At 39.3% G+C, this 24,545-nt stretch overlaps 1 protein-coding gene across 1 annotated transcript; it reads left to right on the top strand.

The window, feature by feature from the left end:
• Positions 1-2,532: 2,532 nt before the first annotated feature.
• On the top strand, positions 2,533-21,239 carry rasgrf1 (Ras protein specific guanine nucleotide releasing factor 1). Its single transcript, XM_062420867.1, has 27 exons — positions 2,533-2,808; positions 6,824-6,930; positions 7,289-7,436; positions 8,157-8,249; positions 8,340-8,593; positions 9,691-9,770; positions 9,963-10,156; positions 11,531-11,640; positions 11,834-11,952; positions 12,436-12,596; positions 13,471-13,534; positions 13,906-14,048; positions 14,173-14,255; positions 14,346-14,594; positions 16,251-16,624; positions 16,720-16,839; positions 17,772-17,942; positions 18,134-18,240; positions 18,612-18,724; positions 18,827-18,887; positions 19,450-19,553; positions 19,657-19,741; positions 19,839-20,036; positions 20,125-20,204; positions 20,293-20,410; positions 20,500-20,568; positions 21,147-21,239. The coding sequence occupies exons 1-27, from the start codon at positions 2,533-2,535 to the stop codon at positions 21,237-21,239; spliced, it is 3,774 nt and encodes a 1,257-aa protein (XP_062276851.1).
• The last annotated feature ends 3,306 nt before the right edge of the window (positions 21,240-24,545 follow it).

Genomic DNA, 24,545 nt, shown 5'->3' on the forward strand with positions numbered 1-24,545 from the left:
TTTTATAGTTCAGCTGTGCATCCACCGAGACACAGAAGCCTGTCAGTTCCCACATGACATCACGGTGCAGCTCAAACAAGCTCACACTGCAGTTTCACTCTGTTTTTTATTTATTTACTTTTAATCACCCTTTTTAACTAATTGACCTATTAAGGTGGTACTGCATCAAGTATGAAAAGCTAAATTGAGAGCACAGAGCCCAACTTAACAGTATAGTTAGGAAGATGAAATATTAGGGACCCACCCTAATGAGGTTCTCTGGGGGATTATTTCATTTATTAAGAAAACAAACACCTCAACAAAGCAGGTGACAATCAGTCAAAGAGAAACCTGAAGAGACCACAGTCAGAGTACACGTGTATTAATATTTACATGAAAACTCACCAAATCTCTGTATTTTCTACTTTCAGTACACTTTCAGGAATTGTCATATTATCTTGATTTCCTAGAACCTAATTAAATGTGAGAGAAAAACTTTCAACATTTTGAGGGAATTTGGCCACAGGATGATACATAAAACATGTGTTAGAAAAGGTGGAGTTTATATGTACCACCAACCCACGCTCAGAGACCTCTATTCATACCTGCCACTATAGCTTTGTTAAACAAATCATTATTGTGATATAAGAGTTGTGTCACTTGCATTTTGTTTGTTGATTGGTTTGTTTGATTGTAGGTGATGTTGTGTGATGGTAGGGTCTCATATCACATGACATTATGGAGTACTGTGTCCTTTGTTGTTGTCTAACAGTCTCCATGGAAACAAATCATTTTATGAAAGGATGATAAAATAACCTAAATCCTAAAATGTGTACCTAAGAGAAAAAATGTGTGTATTAAAATTGGTTTAGATAAGCCATACATATTTTTTAATTAGTGAAATAGTAACATCCTGCACAATAATTGTGTGAATTCAAATCAAAAGGTGTTGTATTTATAATATGTTTCACATTTAACTTGGTGCTCCTCTTTCCATATAATCCATATATCTGGATCTGATCTATACCTGACCAATGTTATCAATATTTGCTTGCTTAAGATCCTGCAGAGCCAACATGTCACAGCAGTTTGCCTTCCTCTATCTTTCTGCCAGTGACTGCACCCTGATTTACTGTAGTCAGCTCTCTTTAGGTTTAAAATGCAAATCATTGTTTTCCATTAATTTGAGCAGTGATAGCATGAAAACCAGAGGCTTGACCTTATTGGTAATCCATTGCGGTGAACATTGTGTCTAGTTTAATTGTTGTCAGGGTTACTGATGCATTACTGATGGTAATGCAGAGTAATTGTAATAAATCAACTCTGAAAACAATTAAAACAGATGACAAAAGAAAGTTATTACACACAAAAATAAATCTAAAATATGGTTTGAAAACGTGTTGACAGTGATGTAAAGTTGTTGGGTTTGTGGTTGGTGTCACTTAAGTGAGGAAGTTCATTCTTGATCAGATACAAATTTCAACTCGAGCTTCATTTTACTGTTTATTATGGTGGATGAAGAAATGCAGCTGAAAGCTCTGAAAGTACTAATAATCACTTTTTGTCCCATTGGGAAAAAGATACACATTGTAACATCAGACCCTGTTTTTTTTTTTTTTCAGGTTTGAAACTGTAAACTAAAAATAGCTCTGCCAGAAATTGAGCTACACCAAATAAATGGCTTATTTGTTCTCAAGGTCCTAGAGAAACGTTTAGTGACGCATCCACTTAAAAACTGAAAATATCTATATGGATTGGTTGATTGGTTGTATATTGGTTGTTGGTTTCCATGACAAAATGTTTTGAATCAAAGAAAACTGGATCCACTTGCAAATTTACGTGAAAGTTTTGATTTAAATACTTAACTTAAAACTGTTCAATCAACCACAATATCAGAACAGACATTTCTCAGAGAATATAAAGTGAAAATTAATTCATCCTGAAGCTTGTAAACGACCATTAAAATGGGGGATTTCTGTCTTTAAACGTGCACCACTTTCCATTTTCCTCTTATATTCCTACACTGGCTTGATGATCGGCTTGATGGAGGTGATGGGAAGGAAACTCAACTTATGCGGCATCTTGTTGAAACGTCCCTGTCCAAGGTCCTGAAATCTGCTTTCCCAAGCATGCGTCATGTGACTTCGCCCAGCACTGCCGAGCTCAGCACCAAGCCTACTGGTTTCTGGAGATTTCATGTGAGAAAAGGACAAACCCCTTTCCTTCTCATCTTGCGTCGTTTAGACTGTTTTTTTCTCCTTCTCGCTCCTCTTCCGTCTTTTTATTACACGATCGGATAATGTGGACCTTCAAAGTGCTCGGAGTATAACAGAAGATTTTAGGATGCTGGACTTGTGCTGCGCGTTTTGTTCCTCTCTTTTTACTTAAATGCCAACCCGGTTAATGCGTCGGACAAAGTGGACAAGCCTGCTGCTAGAGGTCCGCATTCAGAAAGTCAACATCTTGTCTTTCTTTATTTGATTTCTCTCCGGAGAGACTCCAGAAGGATGTAAGGACCGATCCACCTTGCGCAGTCGAAGTCTCTTAATCAAAATGCAGAAGGGAATACGACTTAATGATGGTCATGTCACCTACCTGGGGCTTTTGGCAAAAAAGGATGGTACAAGACGAGGGTGCTTGAGCAAAAAGAGCTCAGACAACACGAAATGGCACACAAAGTGGTTTGCTTTGTTACAAAATATGCTCTTTTATTTTGAGAACGAGTCCAGTTCTCGACCCTCCGGATTATACCTGTTGGAAGGATGCATATGCGACAGGGCGCCTTCACCAAAACCTTCACTGTCAGCCAAGGAGTGTTTGGAAAAGCAGGTATGGAGAGAGTGCGCACACGCACGCACGCACGCACACACACACACACGCAAGCTCTCTCCCTCTCTGTGGCACACACACACACACACACACACACGCAAGCTCTCTCCCTCTCTGTGGCACACACACACACACACACACGCAAGCTCTCTCCCTCTCTGTGGCACTGCTTTATTGTTTTGCAGGCTTCATGTTAAAATATTGACGAGGTGAAACACTGAATGTAAAATTTGTTCCTGCGCCTTTCAACTCTATTTTAGTCCCCATCAAAGTGCTTTCCTTATGCATTTATTCTTCTTATTTCCCATCGCATGATGACCTCAAATCCAGCGCAGCAGAATAGCACGAGGTCCCAGATTGCTGTATTGCACGTTATGTAATCCATGCATTAATGGTGAGGTAACAATATTAACACCTAATGATATTACAGCAGCACTGGCAGTGAGGCTATGCAGTGTTTTGTTTGGGGTTGCAGCAAACACCGCGCTCGATCCTTTTTTTTCTCTTTTCCTTTTTTTTTATTGGTGGGATAGTTTTCAGTGGTGCATGAAATGTAATCGGATTTCTGGACTCAATCTTATGAATTTGCATGCTGGTTGGTCACATATTTTGCTTTTGACTTTCAGTCATCTTTTTTTGACATTTCTTTGGGGCGGAGAGTGATATATCTATAATGATCCTACCAATGAAACATGCAAAAAAAAAAAAAAAAAGGTTGTGGCCTCAAGGTTTCCATCTTGTGGTAAAATGGTAAAATTACAGTGGAGGCTGAAGAAACAGCAGGGTTCCAGTGATCAATCAGCTCTGATATAGATGGCCAAAATGAGATGATTATCAGTCAAATGCTTGAACCTTTATTTGCATTATACATCATAATAATAGTATCACATTTTATTTCATCTGACATTCAGGCTTTCTCCCACAACCCCATGAACAGCATGATAAAGGACATATGTGGCATGGTTTTCAAATTTAAATCATCATTTGCAAGAATTAACGTATTTATTTAACCCTGCCAGCTTTTAACTGACTGCCTCCTAAATCATAAACACAGAAGTGAGGAGTAGAGAGGCTAGCAGGTCTGTTATCATTGTTATTGTAAATAAACAGCTGACAAAACATACAGCAATGATTTACTGTTTAGGCCACCAGCTCTCCTCTCCTCTCTCCAGGCTCTGTGCCTGACTCTGTAGGTAGGGCTGCAATCCAAAGTGAGTCCAGGCTCTTCCTGTGAACAGCTGCCCTTGTGCTGACGAAGCAGAATGCAACACACTGGCTAATGTTGTGCTCTCACAGTTGCTTTAAATGCACCCAAAAAACCTCCCTGAAAGAATTTGGATTCTTTTAAAATGTTATCAGCAGAGCAGCTCTCCCTGCATTGTGATGTTTTGAATGTATAAATGTGAAATCCTGGTGCAGTTATCTGCCATTTTGGACTGAATTCATGATAAAGTATTGTAAAGATACTTGTTCCATGAATCCTGTTTGCAGAGAGTGAAAGCACGGAGAGGTTCAGCAATAATAAATGACTTGTATGACTGAAATGAAGGGCTGCTTGAAAAGTCACCTCCGATTGTAAACACGCAAACATCCCTAACGAGAATAAATAAGAAAATATCACCTCTATCTCCTATCCCCACCTGGATGTATGGTTTTGTGGCAACGTTTTAGAAATCCACCATAATCCCTACATTATATTTATCCTCAAATGCAGTTAGTGTGAAAATGATAATGCGTTTAAGCTCGGGGTTTCTATGGCAACCCTTATTTGCATCCTAAAGAATGATGCCGTTGGGAGAGGTAGGGTAACTACAGGAGAGAAGTAGTGTGTCGCATCTCTCCTATTTATGCGAGTGCTATCCGGGCTAAATTTGTTCCTTGCGGTACCTCAGAGGGGTCAGAGTCCATTTATAGAAAACACAGCTCGCTCGCACTGGAAACAGCAGCACTCCAACCAAATCCACTAGAGACTGCAGGAGCAAGCAATGGCTGATTTGCTTTGTTATGATTTGTATTTTAAATCAAAAGCTCCGAATTCAGCATGTACTGGTAGAAGATATACTGCATTCTTTGTTGTTGTTGGTATGGAGAGGGCTAACATCCAAACTAAAGCTTCTCATTAAAGTTGAATTACTATTCTCACTTAGGTCTCCAGGGAATATTTTACAGTATAGATCTCATTAAATGGTTCAGCAAAGTCTGTTATAGTATTGCTGCAATAAAAGAGAGTTGTTTATTAGTCAATAGCAATTATACAAGAGAAGAATTACTATACTATTGTAAAAAGAACAATCAATCAAAACAAAAGAAGCATTTCTCGTTCAATACACAATATCACAGGTTTTATCCGATCATATATTTCAGATGTGTCAATGATTTTAAAGGTGCATGACTCAGCCATAAACATAAAGCAGGAAGCAGACAGTGCGCTTAACATCGCCTCAGACCAGACACTCATCGCGCTCTTAGAGAGATCATGAGGGAAAACTACAACAACATGCATGCCTCCCTGCCAGAAATAGATTTTCTTTGACGGTAGGATGAATATCTAATGAATGTGAAGATGGAAGAGCAGTCAGCCATGAATAATGATCAGTTGCAGGTTGATAGGCGCCTGTTGAACATATGCAGGCCAAAGATTAAAGTCTATTCTCATCCCTCGACATGGCTGGAGCAGTCCACAGGAAAAGATGACATCTCACTTATAAGACGTGTGGTATTATTTTATTGTGGCTCACTCTCTGAGAGTTCTATTATGTTTTAAAAGGAAATTCATAGCTCTCATCAAAAAGGCCTTCATTAACATGATATAAATCCAAAATGCTAATTGATTGCATAAAAAAAAGACAGTTTGCTCATTTATTTTAAAAAAGGGGATGTTTTATTCTCTCCTTGATGTGAGAAAATACTTCCTGTCTCATTTTCACTGCACAGATATTTATTAGCAGCCAGTTAGACACTCAGTTGTGAAGAAAATTCACCTTATAAAAATCCACAAACATCACTATATTTGATGGAAAGGTTAATAGTTCACACATTATTTCATATTCATATAAAATAAGTATTCATATTTTTACTGAATGAAAATAACATTACCAACATGTAAAAATACTCCATTACAGGTAAAGGTACAAGTCGAAATCTCTATATAAGCTCATTATATGTTTTTCTGTGAAAATGTTTCTCTGCAAAATAACTGTAGCTGCCAAATACACGTGATAGAGTAAAAAACACCTCATGATTTTACTTTGTAAAAGCACTTGACTGAACATACATGGTTTCATTCCACTGCTGCATTTAACAAGTCTGTGATGATCCTCTGCAAACAGACATTCGTCCAATGAAAGGAGGCAGTTTTTGAAGAGGCTTTGTATTGCACAGGAATACTTAACATGCAGAAAAAAACACAGCCTGAAGTATTGAGTTCCTAACTTGATGAATATAAGATTCATGTTTTGAAAACAAAGTGCATGCTTTCCTCATTACAACTACGCTGTTCACAATTAGTTGCTGCTCGGAGCCCACCAAGAAAGAAAGCATGCTCATCAAGAATCGAATGACACAGAAAGAAAACGCAAAAACAAGCCCAACTGTTCACATTGACTGGAGTTGCTAGGAAACAGGTATCGCACAGTTATGTAATTGGCCGTGGCTCCAGCCTCCATGTCTTATAGCATCCTCCTGGGAACCAGAGACATCCCAGGAATCGGGCTGGGGGAGGCTTCCCTCAGTGAGCTCTATCAATTGCAGTGGTGGGCGAGTAAGATGTGGCTTCCCCAGGCCCTGTGTGGTTTTAAATCACCCGCTTGATGTCTGCAGTAGCGAGGCAGCGGAACAAACACAAAGACAAAAGCGGTGGAGAAGCTTCAGTCAAGCCACTATATAATAGATTTACTGTATCTAGAAAGTATGCAATAATGAATTCTCCTTTCTGTGTGGAACGTATAACATGTCAGGTTGATGATACTGTTAATGTTTCTAACCACCCTGCCCCCCCTCCCCCTATTTATTTCAGTACTATTTCACTGTCAGCTTCACCCAAGAAAACCAAAAGGCGCTTGAGTTACGCACAGAAGATGTAAAGGACTGCGATGAATGGGTGGCTGCCATATCACACGCCAGGTAAAGGGACACATCAGTGAAATGTGCAGACATGGCAATTAGAAGTTGAATTAGTCAGTAGAGGGTAAGTAATTTTTGACGGATGTGCTCAGTCTGTAGAGGAGGTTGCCATGGTTTCATAAGTGGGGTTAAGATATGAGGAATGACAGACTTGAAGAAAAACTGCTTTGTTCACAAGTAAAAATGCAATTGCTTTGATGTGAGCTGAAACTACATGCACTGATGTGAAATTCATTACTCAAGCTACAATACAAACCGTGTGTGTGTGTGTGTGTGCGTGTGTGTGTGTGTGTGTGTGTGTGTGTGTGTGTGTGTGTGTGTGTGTGTGTGTGTGTGTGTGTGTGTGTGTGTGTCACAGTTACAGAAACTTGGCCAACGAGCATGAGACTCTCATGCAGAAGTATCTTCATCTGCTTCAGATTGTGGAGACGGAGAAAACAGTTGCTAAGCAACTTCGACAACAGATAGAAGATGGGGAAATAGAGATTGAAAGGCTTAAGTCAGAGGTAAAATTCAGTGTGATTCCTTTTACCCTCAACATGATCTGTTTTTGCTTTTTTGGGTGAACTGGGTCTCCTTCTTTATTGGGGTCCTCAACACTGTTTTGTCCTCTCTGACTAAATCACAATAGTGGAGGAAGCCCGTCACAGAGAGCTGTGTCCAGACCAAATGCTCTCCACTTTGCATCTCCTCTCTCGGAAACAATGCCTACAATGGGGCTGCGTTCCTAGCTGTATTCTTCAGATCAAATAGTCATTTCACTTTAATGTGCAAATGTGATGCTTGAAATCAAATTATGTGCTGAATATGCATGAACACAGATTTATATTGCATCTCTTCTATGAAATGCAATGACAATTAACTCTCTTGTGTCTACAAAATAAATGGAGACACTTAGCTTCAAACAGTTCAAGGCAGCTCCAGTCTGTTTTTTTGGTTGTTGTTGTTTTTGTTTTTTTACAGAAGCCTGTTTACCTCTTGTTAACATGTAGGACAGTTTGGTACATATTGCATTTAAATGACCAATGTAAATACATATTGGTGCAGAGATACCAGCCAAGTGAACACAGCTAGTTTAGTCAAGCTACTGTCTCAGTGTTGACAGTACTGACAGGTCCTGTCCTGTTGACTTAGTCACTTTGTTTACTTGCTGGTACAGTAAGTAAGAAGAAGAGAAGTGTGTAAGTGGCAATGATTGGTCTTTCTTGCGGTTTATGCCCTGGCAGATCTCCGGGCTGCTCAAAAACAATGAGAAGATCCACGACAGCCCTGCAGCCACCCCGACTGATGACGACTCAGAAATCAAGAAGATCAAAAAAGTAATGCAAATGATTCAAACCTGTTGCTGCATTATTAAATTAAGTTGTTGAGAAACTGACTACAGCTTTTAAAACCCCGGTTTGCTGCAGGTCCAGAGCTTCCTGCGAGGCTGGATCTGCAGGAGGAAGTGGAAGACCATCATCCAGGATTACATCCGCTCACCACACGCTGAGAGCATGAGGAAGAGGAACCAGGTGGTGTTCAGCATGTTGGACTCGGAGGCTGAGTACGTCCAGCAGCTTCACATTCTGGTGAACAACTTCCTGAGGCCGCTCCGCATGGCAGCCAGCTCCAAGAAGCCACCCATCACCCATGATGACGTCAGCAGCATATTTCTCAACAGGTTGGATCCTTTCCTCACATATTCACTGATTACCCTTCAAAATGTGATCATCTTAAAGGTGCTCTGTGGGGGTTTTGATCACTGGTAGCACTGTGATGCAGTGTTTATTTGAGACAATTTGTTTATATAATGTGCGCTCACTGTATTCTGCTAATTGACAGTCGGGTAGTAACGTTCAAAAAAGCATAACAATGCACCAACAAAAGACATTGAAAACAATGAATTAAAATAAACCTCCACAGGGCACTTTTACAAAGTAATTTTGCCTATTATTGAGTCCAAAAATGTAATTTCCTTAAAGCTACATGAAGTGATTTTCTACCATAGGAGAGCATAAAGACATTAGGAACCCGTTTTGATGAGAGCCACAAGACTAAATTATATTAGTTATTTATGGCTTGATCTGTAAAACTAGTAGAATGATCTCACAAGATCTGCTTATTTCAAGAGTTGTTATTTTGATGCTAGTGCACCAGTCTACCTTCCTGCTTCTTGTTTCAATACTGACACACATTTCTAGAAGAAATGGAGGAGGACAACTGCATAAGTGAAATTATTTCACCATTTGGCAGAATATTTTGTTTGTTGTACATTCATGCTACCAGGAGGATCCATCCTTGTTTTTTGGGGGGCATAGACTTTAGCTTTGTTTCTATGTTCACAGTAAGACTTGAAGTTTGAAATAATTAACAATCAAAAAAGCATTATTTCTAACTATTTGAACAGAAATTACGCAAATTATGCAAGCTGTATCCCGACTTTGTACCATGTGGATATAATATGATAGTCTTAAATTTGTGTTTCCAGTTGGTTTTTCTGTCCCATCAGAAACACAGACAGACAGTACAATGATGGAGACACTAATCTGCATGAAACCTCATTGGTCTATTCAGAATCCACCCACACACTCATCCAAGCATGTTCATGCTCAACACCTGCACACCCATGCTCTCGCGCACATTGTCTCCTATCAGGGCTTACATTTACTTCACTGGATGTTGGCAAAATTATTAACTCTGAATTTGAGATTAGAGGATTAAAAAAATTAAAAAATCTGTTTAACTAATATGTTCTTTTTCCTAATATTTTTTTTTCAGTGAAACTATCATGTTTCTACATCAGATATTTTACCAGGGGTTAAAAGCCAGAATAGCAAGCTGGCCAACATTAGTGCTGGGTAAGAAAAATATTTTCTAATTTCTTTGTTTCATATTAATGATTTTTTTCATAATGTGGCTATTTTTAAGTCTTTTTTGTGTGTGTGATAGTTGTAAAGATAGTCAATTTTTACCAGTAGTGTTTTTTGTGTGATTCATTTTCATTGCTGTGACTGACATTTCCCCGTGTGTTGATGTTGATCTCTCCACAGCCGACCTGTTCGATATCCTGCTGCCCATGCTGAATATCTACCAGGAGTTTGTGAGGAACCACCAGTACAGCCTGCAGATCCTGGCTCACTGCAAGCAGAACCGAGACTTTGACAAGCTGCTGAAGCAGTATGAGGCCAAACCCGACTGTGAGGAGAGAACCCTGGAGACATTCCTCACCTACCCCATGTTCCAGGTTAGCGAATTTGTATTACTGATAAACACGGGAAAGGCAGCCCCATTGTTTGCTGTAGAACTGCAGACTGGAGACAGATTTTGTTGTTAATTCTGTGGTTTCCCAGCCATTCTTCTCTCTTTATATAAATGTTGTCACTGGGCCATATAATTCACCAACTTGATGCTAGTTGACTATTGCTATGCCAATGACCCAGTTTTAGCTGTTGGCCACATTGTTTTCTGGATGTCTGTCAGATGTTAACAACATAGACCCACCACCAATTCCAAAACTCATAACTGGAATTTATTATCACTCCTAAAATGAATCACTTGTCCATTTTCATTTGTGTATATTCCTGAATATTCTTTATTTACTGTATTTGTAATTTATATGGCCTAGAAATGTCTTTATTGGGGCTTTAGATTCTTAAAACTGAATGTGTGTGAAGTTGTCACTGTCAAATTAATTGTTTTAAAATGATTACTTTTTAAATAAAATTTACACTGCAGTTAAATCTGAAATATTTTTAAACTCTTAAGTAATACATTCAGTTTAAAAATGACAACACTGCAGTATTTTCTACATATAACTTCAGCAATCATTATGTCATTGTGAATTTGGGGATTGTAACATCCTGAGGAGGAATTTACGTTCTACAATAACAGATAAATTACATAATGTGTTTTTTAAGTTAGACACTCTTTTGAGTCAATATCTTCAAATACAACCGTTTTTAGAGGAAAACATAAGATGGATTTGATATTTCTGCACAGGAACTAAAGTATCTTCCTAAAAGACAGAAGCAGCTTTAACTTAAAGATGGTGTCTCTCTGATTAGAAAACTAAAATGATTTAATTGAGGTGATTTGATCCAGTAAAAACACTGTAACCAAATTTCATAAATTATTGCTGGTGTGGTGACTAATATCCACCTTAGAGCATAATCATTAATGTGTCCTGGCTTCTCTTCTGGCCAGAGTGGCTCAGTCAGGTCTTGGCTTCAAAGACCCACTTCCTTCTTGTCCCATATTATAGCATCACTGATCAATAACATAAACAGCAGGCATTGTCTGCTTATGCTCAGAACATCCCTGTAGTGTTTTTCATGTCCATAAAAAGCAGTTGTTTTTGGAGCTCAGGCTCCTTTCTGGCTAGGCACGCAGTTTCCTGACAGTCCACTCTGCTGGGGCCTACTGCAGGCTGTGCTGTGTTGATAATAAATTTTGCTGATGAGTGTAGATTGTGCTCTCCACTGATCTACTTCTCATTAGTGTACCAGTACGTTGGCACGTGTATATTCCTGTGTGTGCATGTTTGGTTACATTTATGCATGCATGTAAGCTGTTATCGTTGAGTGTAACTCCCCTGTTGCTGTCTATTCTGTCTCTGCAGATTCCCCGATACATTCTTACGCTCCACGAACTTTTGGCCCACACACCCCATGAACATGTAGAGAGAAACAGTCTGGACTACGCAAAATCTAAGCTGGAGGAGCTTTCCAGGTACCGCTATGCAATATCATCAAAAACAAGACAAGCATGGTGTCTCAATTTAGCAAAATGTCACTTTTCATCACATACACACAATCAGAAAAAAAGCATGGCTTCTTGGATATGAGTGTCTCTTTGTGCCCTTTTTCCATAGGGCATCCTATACAGTACTAAAAAAATAACAGTGAAATGTCCTTTTTCCCAGAATCATGCATGACGAAGTGAGCGAGACTGAGAACATCAGGAAGAACCTGGCGATAGAGCGCATGATTGTAGAGGGCTGCGAGATTCTCCTGGACACCAGCCAGACGTTTGTAAGACAAGGTAACTCCTGCGTTCAGATCCGCTCCCAGCAAAGAAACCTCCGATTCTACAAGAGAGAAATTCCTGTCCCTCATCACCTGTCTGACAACATAATCTCACATTTCTAGCTCTACAGTGGGGGAAATACTCAGTTTAAAAAAAAAACAGGCTCATCTCTCTCTGGGGAACAACATGTACATCCTCGTGAGAAGAGTCTTTAATTTCCAAGTGTAATTAGACTGTTCTGAGGCAAACTGATGATGAATCTGGGACTATAAATGTCACACATCCCCAACAGGCTTTGATGGATGAGAAAAGGGAAAATAGAAATAAGAGATTATTTAATCTTGGGTATCTCATGTGACTGTACATGTATTCATATGTAGAGGAGCAGTTTTTCTAATCCTAAACCCCCTGTTCTTAACTCTTTTCAATTTATATATGTATCTCTCTCTCCCTCCCTCTTCCTTCTATTTGCACACACTCTTTTATTCCCACATACAGGGTCTCTCATCCAGGTGCCGATGAGTGAGAAGGGCAAGATCACCCGTGGGCGACTGGGCTCTCTATCTCTGAAGAAGGAAGGGGAGAGGCAGTGTTTTCTCTTCTCCAAGCATTTAATCATCTGCACCAGGGGTTCTGGGGGAAAGCTTCATCTCACCAAGGTGGGCCTGCGCTGCTGAGCTAGTAGTGGAGCTACTATTTCAAACGTCAATCTTTCTTTCTTTTTGTTTGTTTTACACACATAAAATCTAAAACTAATACTGTTGGTATTGTCTTAAAGGGGTAGTAGTATGACACAATTGATTAGCTTAGCAGGCAAACAGTTAGCTTGGTTCCAAAACACACTGCCTACCAGCACTTCTAAAGGGTGAAAAAAACATCAAGTTTTGCAGGTAGTTATGTATCAGATTATTTCTTGGCCAGCACATAACCCCCTGAAGAACATCAAACTGTCATTTTTACACTTTGCTTTTTGTACAGATTAAATAAAAGACAAATAAAGTGTTAGTGAGCTTTAGACATTGGGAGGTGGGTTTTGGTACCTTTGGACAGAGCCAAGGTAGCTGTTTCTCCCTGTTTCCAGTCTTTCTGCTAAGCTATTAGCTAACCAGCATTTTGTTCTAGTTACATATTTACCGTACAAACATTAGCGTCATAACAATCTCCTCATCTAACTCTCATAAGAAAGCAAACATTTCTCAAAATGATCACTGGGTCACTGATAATTGTATGTGCCTTTTTATGGAAAGACATCAGTATTAAGTTGTGCAAGAGGTCTATGTTTTGCCAAAAATTGTAGAGCTGGGGTTTATCACACCTTGCAAACAGTTCTTGACCTTTTGACAAATAAAGGAGTTTAAATACTTTTAAAAAGCAAGGTATTCTTCAAAGGAGCTTACTGTCATTCACAAGGGCATTGGAGACCCTGGTGAGCCTCAGTTCATGGTCTTGTGCATGTAGTGTAAACCTATGGTATGTTATGCAATGTTGCAGTGTGTCACATGAAACTAAATGTAAATTGTATGTTGTTTGCAGAATGGAGTAGTCTCCCTTATAGACTGCACTCTTATGGAGGACCCCGAGGGGACAGATGATGAGTGTGAGTGTTTTATTCATACAGTATAGCAGCTAACAGAAATATGTGTCGTATGTACCGTGTGTGATGTTGTATATAATTTATGCATACTAGACTGTGCCAGATTTATAAATATTGTATTAGTAATATTTCGGAACATAGTTTTCTAAATGCTACGTACCATTAGAAAGTAATATGGACTCGCAAAAAATTACATATATTTTTGTAATTTACAATGAAAAAACTTTTTGGGTTTACATCTACCTTTTTCTTTCATATTTTGTAAATAGACACAGTAGAAGCACTAAAATGAACTTTTGTAGGTCTGTAGTGAATGTGTACATGAATTTACAGAGAAAGTGACACCTAGTTATGTGTTTATGTTCACCTCTAAGCCAAATCAGACAAGAGTGGCCAGGACATGGAGCACCTGGACTTCAAGATTGTCGTTGAGCCAAAAGACAGCCAGTCATTCACAGTCATTTTGGTGGCTTCCTCGAGGCAGGAGAAGTCTGCATGGACTAGTGACATCAGCCAGGCATGTCAACACAAATCAAAGTCACACAAGAAGCCGAGGATGTCGGCAGAAAGCTTGAATATTACAGAACTTGCTAACATTTCCTCTGTCCTCTCTGTTTACTTGTGTTGTATCTGTCTTACAGTGCATAGACAATATTCGCTGCAATGGGTTGATGATGAATGCTTTTGAAGACAACTCCAAAGTCACAGTACCACAGATGATCAAGTAAGCCTTGTTTTTATATATGCAACCCCTTCCCTCCTTTCTTCTTCGCTTTTACTGCCATATAAGTCAGTTTCTTTTTTTTGTGAACAGATCAGACTCAAGCCTGTACTGTGACGATGTGGACATCCGCTTCAGTAAGATGATGAACTCCTGCAAGGTGCTGCAGATCCGCTACGCCAGCGTCGAGCGCCTGCTGGAGAGACTGACTGACCTCCGTTTCCTTTCCATCGACTTCCTTAACACCTTCCTGCACTCCTATCGCGTGTTCACCACCGCTGATGTGGTGCTAGACAAACTCATCACCATCTACAAGAAGCCCATCAGTGCCATCCCTGCACGGTGAGTCATCTCAATTAGGACAGACTTGAATGTTGCATGGTTGTTGACAGCTTTTACAATAGATAAACAAATCGTATTTGAGAAGTTTAAAGTCCCTTCAGACCTTGACATGCTGCATAAAGATGACATTGATCAATCATGATGTGAAACTAAGTCTCTGATCAATGCAAGGCATGTGCAGAAGCCTACATTTAGATACAAATGCAGCTGTTGTATAGATAGATAGATAGATAGATAGATAGATAGATAGATAGATAGATAGATAGATAGATAGATAGATAGATAGATAGATAGATAGATAGATAGATAGATAGATAGATAGATAGATAGATAGATAGATAGATAGATAGATAGATCTGAGTTATCTCAACTTGGCCTTTGTGATTACACATTTTTAAGAGAAAGGTGTGTCGATTTTGAAAGATGTGGGTACTTACCAGGAGGGCACGTCTATCAAAAAGACGCTATCAAGTTGCATTATGAGAAATGTGGGATAAGATATGATAAAGCTTTATTGTTGTTGTACAGCTGTGCAACACGACAGCGCAATGAAATTACATTGATGCCAGTCTTGGCCTCTGCTGCATCATTGACCATTCCCAATCTGTTTCTTGTAAGTCTTTCATCTTCATGAAAATATGATACTAAATTTCTGGAGTAACCCTCTAAATATTCTGAATTATTATTCTTACAGTGTTAACTAATATGACAATATTGTATGTAATTATACTCATGCCAATAAAGCAAATTGGAATTTCATGGATGATGCATGAGAAGAAGGTGAAACATGAAGAGATGTTCAGGGTTATTTGTTATAGTGTGTTACATGTGACAAAAACAGTTTTTAGGTCTGTAGGACTTAGAATGAACTGAGTGATCTTAGAGTTTTTGAGTGTGAACTTGAGGAGATTGTTCAGTTGGTTAATGTGAGCGCAGAGAAGCAGCAGATGGAGCAGCAGAGGAGGACGGGCTGTGTGATGCTTCTGTATTATTTTGCATGTGTGTGTGTGTGTATTTATGTGTGTGTTCAGTGGTTGAAGGCGGTAATTAGGTCCAGTCTCTCCTGCCTGCCTGTTAGTGTCTTAACTGGGCTCTGTTGCTCTATGGCAACCAACCTCCGTGCTGCAGGACCCCACCCTCCCTTCCCTCCCTCTCTCCTTGTCTGCAAAAGATCCATAGTGTGAAATATTGACGTGTGTTGCAGTGGGGCTAACTCAGTTTTCCACAGGCCAGGAGCAAGGGTCCCACTGTGGGGTTCAGATCAGGGGGAGCTCCCTATCCCCACACCCTGCAGCATGCTCTCCCGTGGCGCTTGTCATGTCACTGTGAGACACCCACACTTGGCTGCTTGTGTCAGCAGTGGCCATGCGCACTATCACTCGCTGTGCTATTTATGGGAACCCGTGAGGTCGCCAGGAGGGTGGCGGGGAGTGGGAGAGGTTTTCTGCAACACTGCAGCCTGTATCCTGCTGTAAAAGAGCAAGATGCAATTGCAAAGAGACTTCTGGTTGCTGGGCTGACTTGGTTTACGTAAATAATTTGGGAGGTATTATGTATTTAGCTAAGTTCTTAAAACATAGAGCATACTTACCAAATATCAAAGAAACATAATTCATATGTACTAAACTCATACACATATATCCTCCCTTGATGCAGGTCCCTGGAGTTATTCTTTGCCAGCAGTCAGAACAGTAAACACCTTTATGGGGAGCCACCCAGCTCGCCCAGGGCCAGCCGAAAGTTCTCCTCCCCTCCTCCTCTGGCTATTGCCAAGAACTCATCATCCCCAAACCGCCGGCGCAAGCTCTCCCTCAACATCCCCATCATCACTGGGGGCAAAGCTCTTGACCTGGCTGCCCTCAGCTGCTCCTCAAATGGCTATGCAAGCATGTACTCCTCCATGTCCCCATTCAGCAAGACCACTTTAGATATCAACAAACTGTACGTGTCCAGCCCTATCGCGAGCAAAATACCAGATGAGGGAGAAGACAAGAAGGACAAGGCAGAAGATACCACAGCGTGCAAACAAGGTGGGTCAGCTAGAACCAATTCCAACCAAATTATTCCAGTTTTGGTTCAGTGTAATGATGTGTTGATTGACCTGTGTACTTTTGTTATTATGCAGATCTCTCAGTACAAGAGGAAAATGACAATGATCAAAACCAAAGTGATGAAGCAGATCCAGAAGCCTCTCCTACAAAGTCACCAACAACCCCGAAAAACATCAAATGCAAAAACTCCTCAGGTACATTGTGTCCCATTGTGACATAATTACAACTCGTTAGTGTGATGTCTAAGCTAATACTGACATGCCACCTTAATCCAGTGTCCTCACCAGTGTCACATTTATCACTGAGCCCTCCTCAGCAGTTTGTTAGACTGCTAAAAGAAACAAAGCTTGTATTCATAATTTAAGATAGGACATATGTTTCTGCCTGAAGGTTGTGGATTGATTGTTTTTAAAGTAAATTAAAGCTCTCACTTAGTGTAAGGTTGCAGTGGTCAGTTTGTTAATATGCAAAACCAAAAAAAAGACACTGTGTCAAGCATAAATAACATACATTGGTCCATGGTTATGAACATGTGGGGAAAGCCAATGCTTGCCTTGAGTAGGTGTAAGGGAAACTTGTGTCATAGCAACTACATCAAGAGCGTGTTTTCCTTTCCGCCCCCAGTAACGAGGCTGTTTCACTGGAGCCAAGATTATCTGTGCCTTCTAATTCTCATGACAAAATCACACAATAGGTTTTAAAAGCAAAGCCATCACCAGAATGAACTGAATTTAGTGAAATTGTGAAGCAGAGAGTGTCTCACATGGTGTAGGATTTCTTGCCGCTTATGGTTTGTCTATGTTCCTGGAATTTAAACATAGCAGACTGCAGAGAATCTGTTGATTCCTCTGTTATGCTGATATTTGGTGGCTATATTTAGCTGCAACCATCTTGAATATCAAAGCCTCTTGTAAAGGAAAGTCTGGAGGGAAACAGTTGTGTTGGCCTGTAGGGCCCCCTAGTGGAGGCTTGAGTAAGGACAAGCAGGCCATTCTGCAGTATACACAGTTCGGTGATACACTGTAGCATGAATTATATATATATTTTTAAAATGTGAATATTTTTTGTCATTATATTCATGAAAATATTTTTCGCAGTAACAACTCTCCTCAAACTGCCCACACAGAGTTCACCGTGTTTACCTACAACAATGGCATGGTGATGTCCTCATGTCGAGAGATGGACAACAACCGCAGTGCCCTGTCTGCTGCCTCCGCCTTTGCTATTGCTACAGCTGGTGCCAATGAAGGCACCCCTACCAAGGAAAAATATCGAAGGATGTCCCTCGCCAGCACAGGTACACACCTATCCACTATCCCAAAGTCCAACTGTGGTTATTTGTTAACATAACCAGGCTGCCAAGAATTGAGTGCAACCCATCAAGCACAGACTTTATTGTGTTTCAGTGCCAGAGCAGTATGTCTCATTGTGATGAGAACTGCACGTCAACACTCAGTATTGAAACTCAGTATAATATATTTTCTGCAGGATTCCCAACTGATCAGAGAAATGGAGACAAAGAGTTTGTGATCAGACGAGCTGCGACCAACAGAGTTCTTAATGTATTGAGGCACTGGGTGTCCAAACACTCTCCGGTAAAACACCACAATACAGTCCATGGCACATTTATAGTCCCAGTTCATAACTGCAGTATGATTTTGTTTACATATTCATATACTGATTAATTGCCTGTTTTCACATCCATTCTGCAAACATGTTTTACACTAAATTCTGCAAATTGTCTTAGAGTTCTAGATATTTTCTATGTGTGAAGTTCAATATCTCAAAAAAATATTAGTAGTTTTTGGTCTACATCCTGCCTCAACGTGGCTTGGAAGTGTAGTGACTCTTGACAGTCACTGTTTTTCCCCCCAAAAGAAACAGGAAATACAGAGCAAAAACTAAACTAAAAATAGGAAACATTCATTAAAACATTCTTTAAGCCATCTGTATGTGTTTCTTCTAGGACTTTGAGACTAATAATGAGCTGAAAACAAAGGTTATTGCCTTCCTGGAGGAAGTGATGCATGACCCTGAGCTGTTGACCCAGGAGAGGAAAGCAGCAGCTAATATCATCAGGTACTGACTCGTATTCTTTAAGTCCATATTCTCAATGAGTTTGACACAGTTTGTTACATTGTACCGACTTCACAGCATGACCTCTCTTTTCCTTTCTGTCAGGACTCTAACTCAGGAAGATCATGGTGACAACCAGATCACCCTTGAGGACGTGACACAACTGGTAAGTGAAGTCTTTGGTTGCTGTCTTCAATTAGTGAGTATTTGTGTTTAGTGTGGAGTTTAAAAACAGCAGAATGTAGATTGTAACAGAAATATGCAAGAATATACACCTTTACACCAGTCAGTCAGGCACACAAGGCAAGGCTGTGATAGAGAGGAGTGTCAGGAGCATAAGTACATTTGTAGCAGTCGTGGATTTTCACTATTTAAGTAAAATTATTACCTTACCTGTACATTACTTCACTGTCACTGACATTTTACACTGAAACTAAAAAAAATGAAATCAGTGAACCATTGCCTTGGCAACAGAAAGCTGCATGTAAATTTGCATTGAATATTTTTTGATATTTGTGCCTCTTATTCTTTTTGCTTTTAGAGAAAATGATCATAGACTGACCTGGGTTTTGTTGTTGTTGTTGTTGTTTTTGTTTTTTACATATGTGTATCCTTATGCCATTTACCAACATCATGTTGATTTCATTTTCAGTATTTATGCTCTGTTTCTGGCATTTTGTGTTTATTTGCCTGCTGCAGATTTGATAGTCTCTGTGTATGTCCTGTAGGTGGGCACAGGGAAGGCTGAGCCTTTTGAGAGTCACTCTGCCTTGGAGATTGCAGAGCAGCTCACCCTGCTGGACCACCTGGTGTTTAAGGTCATCCCATACGAGTGAGTGCCATCATATCTCTACTGTACATGTCTGTGGTCAAAAGGAAAACACATACAAATTCAGAGATAGGTTTTTAATCGTCTTGATCTGTTAACTTCTTAGGGAATTCTTTGGACAAGGCTGGATGAAGAATGACAAAAATGAGAAGACGCCATATATCATGAGAACAACAAAGCACTTCAATGATGTATGTTCCAATCAATCTCCTCATCACCTGTAACTTATATTGATTTTCTAACACAATATTGAAAGTAAACCCCTTGTTTCTCTCTTTTTTCTACAAGATAAGCAACCTCATCGCCACAGAGATCCTGCGCTGTGATGATGTGGTCACTCGGGTCGTGGTCATTGAGAAATGGGTAGCTGTGGCTGACATCTGCCGCTGTCTCCATAATTACAACGCCGTGCTTGAGATCACCTCCTCTCTCAACCGCAGCTCGGTCTTCCGCCTCAAAAAGACCTGGCTCAAGGTTTCCAAGCAGGTGCTTACTTATATCCCCCTGCTCATTGTTTGTTTCATTTTTCCCTCCCAAAGCTGCTTATTATCATTAAATAACCTTTTTCTTCCAGACGAAGGCATTAATTGACAAGCTGCAGAAGCTGGTCTCATCAGAGGGGAGGTTCAAAAACCTGAGAGAGGCTTTGAAAAAGTGAGTTCAGTTCAAGGATGAATGTTTTGTACTTGATCAATAAAGCAACCATCTAGTGCAAGTGGATGACGTGCATTTCTCCCACCAGCTGTGATCCTCCCTGTGTGCCCTATTTGGGAATGTACCTCACTGATCTGGCTTTCATTGAGGAGGGAACACCCAACTACACCGAAGACAACTTGGTCAACTTCTCAAAGATGAGAATGGTGAGACGAACTTGCTGTTGCACCTTATTCAGTGTGCCGCTGCGTAAGAATCTTTCACAACTTCATGTCTTGCTTCTCCTGTGTTTCAGATTTCTCACATCATCAGAGAAATCAGGCAGTTTCAGCAAACAGCTTACAAGCTTGACCTTGAACCAAAGGTAAATGAATAGCAAAACTGTAGACTGATGGTTCCCAACCTTCTGTTGTGACCTCTTAAATGAAGCTTTGTCCAGAATGAATGTAGAGGCGAAGGGGTCAGTTTCGCTTATACCTGCAGTAAGTCCAGAGAGGTTAAAGGTGCTCTTAAAGATGAAAAAACTAACCACAGAAAATACACATTCTTCAGTCATTCTTGGAGAAAAGAAAGGACCCCCCCCCCCAGCCAAGGTATTGCTATAAATGCTATAAATGAAACAGGTCACCAAACAATTAATAGGATAGGACACATACATTATTATTTTTTCAGTCATTCCTCTAGATCTTGTTTTTTTTCTTTGTGAATTGAAGGCTATTTTTACTCCTTCAGGACTCTTAAATTCTAAGTAACAGCGGGGAAATATGAGTCTTTATCTTCGTCTTGGTCATAACCTATAGACATGTACAGCTTGTGATATGTAGCGCTCAAATGTTGTTACTTTATTTAAAGGGGTCACAAACCAAAAAGGTTGGAAACCACTGTAAGCAATAAAGAATATTGGCTGTTGGAGCTGACATTTTCTTTCATTTCATGCTTCAGGTAGCCCATTATCTAATGGACGGGAGATCTGTTCTGGATGAAGAAAGCATGTACGAAGCCTCGCTCAGAATTGAGCCTAAAGTGCCCAACTGATGGGGAAGATGGTCCTCCATGTTATTTTCTCTGTTAATATTACACATCAGTTAACATACACATCGACTTTTGTATAGCTGTACATGTTTAAGATATCTGCTCTTCTGTACAGTAGATGTTTAAGGTTGTTATATGTATAATTTTAGTTTGTTCCAGTTGCCATGATACCAACTGCTTTTAGTATTTAAAAAAAAAAAGGATTTCTTTTGGGTATTTTAAGCATAATAGCAGAGGTCACTTTGCCACCAAATCTTTGTGACCAATGACGTTGTTTTGCATCGTCTCATATTGTGTCTACTTTACACTTTTTGAGCACTCGTGCTGTCGGCCATTGTTCTCTTCTCTTTTTCAGTCGGTGACTGAGTTTGTCTGCAACCAATGTAGCATTGTAAAAGTTGAACTGCATCAAATCAGGTAAAAGAGCACAGAGAATTTAGTTGTACTCAAAGACGGATAACTATGTTTAGTTGTGATGCTGGCGAAGTCTCTGAAGCGTGAGTGTCTCTGTGCTTCCCAAACCAAAACAAGAGGGATTTGTTTCATTTCTGCTCACCAGTCTAAGACAGGGGTTTCCAACCTGTTTTTCACCACAAACCATTTTTATATTGAGAGTTGCATTGTGGATTAGGCATGAGACAGACTAAATGAAAACCAAAGTTTCTCATTTTGGTTACTTAAATTAAAAGAATACTGCTGAACGGTGCTGATGACAGACTGTTAACTCACTTATTAATAACCTTCTTTAATTCATAATTAAAAACCAACATATTGTTTTTTGGTGTTTGATAGGATCTACTGCACCATCCTCGCAGCCTGATATAAAACGTTTCAAGGCCCAGTGACGGATTGGGAACCTCTGCTCTAAGATAAATGTCATAATATACCTAAAATTAACAAAAAAATAAGTATTTTTATTTAAGAGATAAAGCTCTCTCCTTGCCTGTCATCAGAGGACCCAAACTTGCCTCAGATCCCTCCTTTAATTTTATCTGATCAGTTATAGTCTGTATGTAAACACATACAATGATAAAGAGGGGTTAAACCTCTTTAGTTTTGCTGTGATTTAAGGGGATGGATTTCTCCTCTGAAGTAACTGTTACACCTGGAATTCGCCAGTACAGTAAAGTGAGTTTCCCTTTTCTTCGAATTTTCTTTGGTTTTTAACCACACGTGGTGGTAAGTGTTGTACCTTCAGGTTCGGCGATACTTCTGTAGAGTAAAAGGTTGTTGCTCTTCTGTAATTAAAAGACAATCTGTCCTTTTTGCTGTTCCAGTGATTGTGGAACGTGACTGTATATCACTCTGTTATATGCATTGCTGTTTAACAATATGATATAAAAAAAAACGTATTTGAATGACCTCTGCCTGCAGCATTCAAACACTATTTTTGTAGTAGTATAAGAGAGAGTGACCTGCTCTTTATATGAACATGAGAAAGTATTTTGTACTTGTTGTTAATTCACCTCACTGAGATGTGCTGTACATTTTGTACATGCAACCCTGCATATTTCTCAGTGTGGAACAGTGTAATCCTTTAAAAAAAATGTATCTCAAGCTTAAACACAAAACAGTGTGGTCTTGAAACCATGACTTAGAGGTAGGAAAACAACTTCAAAGTGTTTTGCATTTATACTGTAATCCTGTCTATAACCATTTCTGTTAGCAGGAATATAGTAATGTAGTGCTTATTCTGTGAATATTTGTATGTATTTTTACTATGTATGTACAGTACACTTTTGAAGCTCATGTGGCAGGCATGCAACACCTTCACAGACAGAATAATACTATATACTTATACTGTATACACTTATACATGCACATACTCTTATAAGGTATATAAACAAATAAACATTTTGCTGTTAGCAATACCCAGTGGTATGAAAATTATCTTTCAACCCTCATGTTTCCACACCTGAAGAAATATTCCCCGTTTTGTAAGAAAACTGAAGAATGAAGATATGATGACAAACAAACAAAATGTTTCCCAGTTACCTCTTGCTAATAAATCCATTTTATCTCAGGGGCATTTTGTCTCAAGTGTTTTTGTAGATCGTGTAAATATCAGTTGACATCATGCTCGCTCAGTATGAAGTAAAATGTAACCCGAAGCTATTTAATATTACAGCAACCCTCTGTCCTAGCAGGCAATGATGTATGAAAAATGTATAAAATCCTGGCTGTATGTGGGAAAATAAACATATGGCTGTCACACATATTCCATGCTTCAAAAAATGCATGAGGTGGCAATATAAATGCTGTTGTTTTTTCTTAGTTCATTAGCTATATGGACATGTTAAAATGCATCGTGCTGGGTTTGTTTTGGACAATGGAGTTACTGTCAAATTATAATGCATCAGTAAAAGTCCACACAGAAAATACCAAGACACATTCTTTGTATGCTTGCATACTAATAAACTGATTCTGATCACATCTGACCTCTGATCAGACTTACAGGTTAAATAATTATATATATAATATATTCAGTGTCTATGTTTGGGTTCATTTTTTATTTTAAGTGTAGTGGAAACTGGGGCTAGGGTTTGTTATCTATTTGTGAGTTTTTAATATTTTATTAATAAGTATATTAAGAATACATCAAGACACTAATCCTTCAGTTTGTCTTACAGTATTCTTCAAAACTAAATATTTTACTCAAACATATCATCTGTATTATACCGTTATTGCTCCATTAAGATATTAAAAAACATTTTGTGCATACAGTAGTTTGGGCATAATAACAAATACAGAGGCAACAGGAGATGATATTTGTTTACAACTATAAATGTTGGCTGTTTTTGTGAGAAGGTGACATTCAATTTCCCCTCCAATGGATTAATAAAGTACTTCTCATGTTTTCTTATCTTTAAACATACAAGGACATGGAGAGATAACAGAGGACTGCAAGACAAGAGAGGACTGTCAAAAACAAGAGACAAAAGAAATAAATCAAAAAATTAAATAGATAAATAAAAATAAACAACCAGAGGACTGATCTGTTTGGATTGGATGCACTTCAGGTGAGTTTTGTTGGGTTTGTTATAGTACTATTATTTATTTTTCTGCTACACACATACACATAAACATCAAATGTTTCTAAACTTGGTCAAATGATCCCTGACCTTAATTTTCAATTTAACCTCCTTAATACCCTAAAACCTGCAAAAGGGTGATTTTTTTTAAAGGTTACTGCAAGTTCTTGTCCCCTTAACATTTATCAACAGAGGTTAAGGTGGACTGATGTAGACATAGGCTACAGATACCCTGCTGGAAAACCCACATTGTATCAGGCATATTTAAAAAAAAAAC

Source organism: Scomber scombrus, chromosome 6, assembly GCF_963691925.1.
Source record: "Scomber scombrus chromosome 6, fScoSco1.1, whole genome shotgun sequence".
Classification (NCBI taxonomy): domain Eukaryota; kingdom Metazoa; phylum Chordata; class Actinopteri; order Scombriformes; family Scombridae; genus Scomber; species Scomber scombrus.